General features: G+C 38.2%; 1 protein-coding gene across 1 annotated transcript; it reads right to left on the minus strand.

Annotated features, from left to right (window-relative positions):
* Positions 1 to 856: 856 nt before the first annotated feature.
* Positions 857 to 2,069, minus strand: LOC113566065 (gamma-aminobutyric acid receptor subunit beta-like). The gene is made up of 3 exons (XM_026989981.1): positions 1,726 to 2,069; positions 1,335 to 1,556; positions 857 to 1,282 (listed from the first exon to the last, which is right to left on the minus strand). The coding sequence occupies exons 1-3, from the start codon at positions 2,003 to 2,005 to the stop codon at positions 1,107 to 1,109; spliced, it is 678 nt and encodes a 225-aa protein (XP_026845782.1). The 5' UTR covers positions 2,006 to 2,069; the 3' UTR covers positions 857 to 1,106.
* Positions 2,070 to 7,206: the final 5,137 nt, after the last annotated feature.

Below are 7,206 nucleotides of genomic sequence, written 5' to 3' on the forward strand. Positions count from 1 at the left end.
AAATTTAAAAAAAAAATTCTTTGTTGTTTGGAAATTAAAATATTTTAGTTAAATATTTATTTCGTTTTCGGAGTCGTATTATATGAAATAAAAAAAAATAAAAACTTGTGAATGAAAAGACAGACATCTGTAGCCACTGCCAACTATTGATATCGATATATATCGGTCATCGGGTAATCGCAAGTTTTTGTTGTTTGGTGTGATTATATTTGATTTGATTGTAAATCATTTTATTATATATTAAAAGATACGCTAACATAAATTTCCAATTATTTATACGATATGTCAATTTAAAACACAAGCAAAGATGTAGGTTAATAATTTTTTCAGCAATGCAATGTGCAATTCATTTTTGAAATACACGCATAGAAAGCTCATTACCAACCGGTTTTGAATTGTTAATATCCAACGATTTGCGTAGACCGGAGGATGCCAATTTGCGATTCGACGTTAATTGGCAATTTTTTGGGACTTGGGAAAATCGGAGCATGGCTTATACCGGCAAAATTTGTTTAAAAAAATTGAAAACCCGCTTTTGGTGACTTTTTGGAATTTCATAATATTCATTCGACATCTAAAGTCCTAATATTCATTATAATTATGGTTTGTTAAATAAATGTATAGCCTTTCATTTAATTTTTAGTTCTTTTCCATAAAACGGCCTTACAAATTATTTCTTGGGCTTTATTTTTGTTCTTTGATACGTACATATAAGGTGAAGCCGTTTGAACCATTTAACGTTGAATTCCGTTACTGAAATACGACCGTTTTTTCATACAAAATACTAAATTGTGAGTTTTAACGGTCGTTAAAGATAAAATGTATGTTGGGTGGGTACCTTACGGTATTGAACGATAAACAGTCGTTCTGGTTTGAAACGTAAATATGTTTTTGCATAGTGATAGAAAGCTGTAGATGCCGACTTGAAAAACGTAAAACTGCACTGCCACTAAATTAAAAAAAAAAATTTGGTTTATATTGTATCCTAATTTGTATCTCGTGCTAAGTATTTTTTATTACAGTGTATTACTATTGTTATTCAATAAACATTTATTGACCCCCAAGTAAATCAGAAAACTTCGGTTTGCGCAAAAAAATTCACTCTATCATTCCAATATGTAAAATAACCAATATCCAAGATTGAATGCAAGAAAACTGATAGGAAATATCATCCTCGAGTACTTATCAATTATGTTCACATCTTTGATCTTCGGTATAGTGGCTTTGATGGCAGATGCGCTTTTTTTTATTGCATGCAACATGCGAGGTCTAGTTGAGATTCCTGAATACATAATGTAAAAATTAAATGCAACTCAATAATTGAAGTAGCTTACCCCTCTGTGAACGATGTCGCAGTTGGTTACGTGCAGTGCCATAGTTGCGCGTAATTCGAAAACTTGGCGGAAACTTGGTCAAGTTTAAGGTCTCGGTGCCAATTGAGCCAATAGTCGCATTATAATTACTTTTCCGTAACGAAGGTATGGGGCTCATGCGTACATCCTGAAGCTCAATTATGTCTTCTGTCGTTGAACACGTTACAGATCTTTCACTTTTACCTATAGATCATGATTATATTCAAAGATATTTTATTAATGAAAGGCATCTCAAATTTAAATTTTGTTGACTGTTTTATTGTTTGTAATGGACTCTTACAGACAGGAATGGCACACGTTTTATATGGTATATTAAATTTTTTCAAAAAGTTAAGTATAATTTAAAAGTTACCTATCTTTTGTCGATCACAGTCCTTGAGTTTCTTTATCTTTTTTTTTGCTCGTTTTCCCCAGTACGTGTAGTTAACGGCCGCATATTCAAGAAGCGCGGCAAAGACGAATACGAAACACATCACAAGGTAGATATCAATAGCCTTTACATAAGATATTCGAGGCAATGAACTACGAACGCCAGTGCTGATCGTTGTCATAGTCAGCACCGTGGTAATTCCCAAAGCAACCCTTGCACTTGTCGCCTCGTGATTAATCCAAAATGAAACCCATGACAGCATGACGATTAGTATGCTAGGAAGATAAGTCTGAAATACAAAATAACCGATGTTTCGTTGCAATTTGAATGAAAGGGAGAGGCGCTGATACACTCCAGTGGCGAGCCGCTCTTTCCGATCATTTGTTTCATAACCAATAATAGTGAACTGGGGCAGTTCTGCGTCTTCCACACCACGCACTGGTGTTGGCTTCCAGTACATGACCACATCGCTGACCGTATATCCATCTGCGTATAAGATTGCAGATAATTATTCATTTGAGCCCTATATATTAATACTAATATTATATTATAATTATTGTCAGTGTATTAATAATTGATAATATAATAATAAAATTAATAATATTAATATCTAGTAGATATAAGATTTAAGATACAAGAAATTAAAATGTATTACCCCAAGCTATAAGATACATATATTCCTGCACTCCATCTTATCTCTTTCTTTCTTCGTTTATTTATTCGATCGCAACGTGTTTCTGTGTTCTAACTTTCTTTTGCATCCATATAAACTAAAAAAAATTTTAATTTACTTTTTTATAGGGTCTTCCCAAGAACGTGAACAAAGCTGTCCCAACTCAAAAGATGATATCTGAATTTCTTGAGTTCCATGCATATTTTAAAAAATTGGTAGCTTCTTTTTAATTTTATGTCATCCTCAGCTAAAGCCTTTTATTCAGATCAACAAAATGTTCGGAGGCCGCCAAATTCGAATACACGCTATTAAGTTTATATGTATGCATTTGTGAATTTTAATGGAACAAAGTTTGATGGCAGGAAAAGGTATCTTTTTGAATACGAGTTTTCATACAATAGAGATACAGATTCATACAAGGGATTTCTGGTACTATTTTCAAAATGTGGTTGTAAAAAAATATCGTGAATTGATGGAGCTCTCCTAACGCCCCAAATAGGAATACAGATTTGATGGATCAGATCGGATTATTATTATAGCCAGTGTTTAGAGGGGGATATCATTTATATCTCACTAATTTTGAATAATAACGAACGAATTAGTTATTCAAATATATTAAAGGTTTATTGTAGGTGTTCAATTCCATCAGCGCGACCCGTCTGCAGCAACAGCCGAAAGCTCAGATCAAATGCAAGAGCGATAAAGGATAAGCCAGAGCCCAAGCTTTATCGAGGCTATAGCAAAAACTAACAATACTGCTCGATGGTATTTACTTGAATATAATTCTTCGTCGTTGTGCCCCGAACATCCTCCCCCCCGTTGAAAGTGCATGGCTTTCAACCTATCCAGCGTTGACGGGTAGGCAGGCTAGCTTCGCAACGCGACTCTGATGATTCCAGTTCAGTTTGTCTCCAATCACGTGCTCAGCCAGCCTTGGCTTTGTCCGAAAGCATCGGACATCATTTGCTAATGACGCTTGCCCTCCAGCAGGCCTATATTTCTCACGAAGCGATGCAAGTAAGGCTTGTGGACCAGCATGCAAGAACCTTTCATGAAAGATCGGATGACACTTCGGAAGCAATAATGTGTGCTTTGCATCGTAATCTCTATTAGAATTTTCAAGCCTTACGCCTAAGCGAAGCAGTCCACCACCGAGAATCCAGCGAAAGCGAAAGCTCTTGGCAGGATGTGCTATACTGGCGTGGAACTCCTTAGCAAAATGATCTTGGTGTATACTCTTTAGCTAGCACCGTCTAGCTCCTGCACGGTGAGCGTAGCACTTGATCGAACGTATTCCTTTGTTCAAAGGGAGAGCTTGCAAAATAATAAAAATAATTCTGAATATTTGAGATGTCACATTGCCGACAAAGGTTCAGGCAGTTCAGGCCATCCATATTTTGGCTTTGGTGCTAGGTGCTATCAAACCGAGCGGATCATAGAATCTGGCTATGATGGGTTGGCCTTCTGGCATGATTTGCGAAAAATTAAACTGTAGGTTGAGTTAGGATTCCATACCCCAACGCCTTCGCTATGTCTGTTCCATCATGTAATTTGTGCAGTTTTTCTCTGTCTTCCTCAGGCTTCTCCACAAGTACTTTTGGCTCATTGGAGCTCCATTTGCGTCATTTACTTGACCACGGATCACATTCATCTCTTCAATTGTGTCACCACCAGATATGATTTCTTATACATAGTAATCCCGTAGTACGATAACTGGTTCATGGCACGACTTGTTAAAAAGAGTAGCAGCTTAGCTTGAAAATCTTGTTTTCGTCAGTAGACTTTTCTTGCCAAAGGAAGCATTTCAGATATTCAGCTGGGTGAGACATACACACTAAGCCAAAGCAGTGTGTTGAATATTTTTGGCAGAATGGTTGGGCCAGTCATTGAGGAAGCGCCAAGATGTGGTCTTTGCAGATCCATTGAAAACAAAACCTAGTTTTGTACTGCTACTAACGAGGTTTCGCAAGCAATGATTCGGCAAGAAAAACTGCGCACAATTTTCGGTGTTAGTAGTTAACGAAATGTGCTCTAAGTCCAGATATTCCTGAAGGAACGCGATATTTTGAGCTTTCAGCAGAGGGTTTTTTTACAAGTTTATCTACAGACCTTTGAATCGACGAAGAGCGAGATAGAATGAGTCGCCAAGAACCTCAAAACCAGCACTAACCAAGAGTTGAGCCCCAAGAGTCAAGAGAAAATGTACCATTTTCCAGACGAGAATAGTTTTTCTTTAACAAACGCTCGCAGAGTGGATCCTCACTAGCTGTAGCTACCTCCGATGACAAAAACAGTTTTCAAGCCCCCTAAAACGCTTCACAGCCTTAGACGGAGAATCTTCATCCTTTAGTACAAAGGGTCAGCCAAATTTATATTCTTCGGTACATTTTATCCCGCAGCATTAGTATCCGAGCTCAGCTACGATTCTCCAATGCCAATCAAAACGTTCAAATGCCGATGATTTCATTGCAAAATGATGGCTGTAGCTAGCAACTCGTCGTTCAAGATACTGGGAATAGGTGGAGGTTGAAGTGGTGAGGTTGAGCATGAAATCAATGCAGATGTTTGATGTTGCCGGACGCTCACGTCTGCTGAAATCACTGAGGATGCAACCGGGTTTGAAGTCATATGGAGCAACGTATGATGCTTCCTTTGACACAGCTTGCAACTTCCAGGCTTGTACTGCTGCAAACCGTGGCCATTGCGCAGCCAATTAGCCAATTTGCGGCCTGATGGCTTTTTCCCGATTTTCGATCATCCTGATCGCTATTCCAAAATATCGCCTTTACGTGTGCCTGAAAATTAAGGGTTCCATAGTTCGCATCGGATTTTTCGAGTGAACGTATAGTTTCTACTGCTGGCCCGTTTAGGCTAGCACGTAGATACTGGAATTTTGGCCAACTACTTAGCTCTTGCTCATTGTCCTCCACAGTCCTAAAAATATAAAAGAAATTTGTCCATTCTGCGAAGCCTCCATTAGAGATAGACAATACAAAATGCAGTGGCCTTGATTTCAGAGATAAAATGTTCTCCGCTAAAAAGGTGAGGCATGGTAGTTGAGTTTGCCTTGCTCAACTGCCTCTGATGTGCGGATAACTAACGATTTAATTTGGCTTCGATATCCAAGCATACCGTCGCAAAATCGATACTCGCGTCAACGGCGATCTTCGTCAGATCAAGTCTTTCCAAGCTGCTCTGAGCAGCGTTGAATTCAGCGCGCATTGATTCGCTATGCTTTAGTTACGCGCGTAGGTCAGCCTCGTCAGACTAACCCATGAAATCATCAGTAAGAAATACCTTCATCGCAACGAGTTGCCGCTGGATAGACCTCGTCTTGACATTCTTCACAGAAACAACAGAGGCATTACTAAAGTTTGCAAGGGCCCAATATAACTCGTTGTGTGCGGGCCAGACGAAAAACCAAGTGACGAAAAACCAATGGTTCCAATATGTGTTCTTGTTTTTCCTCAGCTTCTAAGGGCTTTGCTCTGCGCTTGCACTAACACACGCGTAACCAGAACCATTTCTGAACGGGGTATTGCATGTGTGTATATTATGTGTTTGATCGCGAATAATAACGATATAGGTAATTTGATTATTAATACCGTGGTGCAGGCTCCAAATCAAGTCGGTGTCACCAGAATGTTTAGAGTGCAATATAAATTAGATCACCTTGATATTAAATAATAACGCACGAATTAGCTATTCAAATACATTAAAGGTTTATTGAATGTTTCTGGTCGGAGCTTCACTAATTCCATCAGTACGCCCGGCGATAAAAGATAAAGCAGAGCGCAATCTTTGGCGGGGAGAGCGTTTATAGAGAGATATACCAAACAGGCAATAGGAAAAACAAACAATGATACTCGATGACATTTACTTCAAAACAATTCTGCGTCGTTTTGCTCGAATTAATTGATTAATTGCCATAGCTACCTGTTCCCTGCCACGCGCTTACTATCTCGATGCGATCTAATGTGATAGTTTAGAGGTATTTTTTAAGTGTTTCCTGAAAAACGGTTTCGATGCTCTTGAACCTTTCTACTTTCTCTATAATTTATATTCCTCCTTTGTGTACCTAACACTGTCCCATAGCAATGTGCCTATATAATAACTACTCACAGCTAACAGAAACTAGTAATCTTTCAACAGCGATGGATGACCTCGAAATCATTTTTATCGATTCCCAACCGGAATCAACCATAAATCTTGACTATCAGCCGAGCTCCGTAGACCTGTACCTGATTTTTGGGATTAAGACCCAAACCTATCTCGAGAGCAATCTCTATAACTTCAACTGGTTAAGTGATATTAAATGGGATGATGACGACGATGACCTAAGGAATGCAACGCCTAATAATGATAATCCATGATAGATTTTCCCGGATGATGACAACATTTTCGATTTAGTAGATAATCAGGACGATGATAACAGATCTCGACTCCAGGAACTACTTCGAGACGAAGATGATGATGACTTAATTGCTGCGGTAAAATTAACTGAGGCGAAATTTTATAATACGAATACATATTTATATAATAAGAATATTTTATGTATTTTTCTAAAAATAATATTGTTTGAGATGCCAAGCTTTTTTTGCACCTATGTCTTTCAAAAATGAAAAGAGATTTTGGGTTAAACTTTATAATTCGTATTTAATCTTGGTGGCTTAGCAGAAGCCGATTGCTTGCTATTGCCAGATAAAATTTATGCGAGATCGATATGCAACCAATGCGCAGAGGGGTTAGCATAGAACTAAACTATAGACGACGGCGTTAGATCAAAGTGA

Source organism: Drosophila persimilis, unplaced genomic scaffold, assembly GCF_003286085.1.
Source record: "Drosophila persimilis strain 14011-0111.01,24,50 unplaced genomic scaffold, DperRS2 tig00000477-arrow-pilon, whole genome shotgun sequence".
Classification (NCBI taxonomy): Eukaryota; Metazoa; Arthropoda; class Insecta; order Diptera; family Drosophilidae; genus Drosophila; species Drosophila persimilis.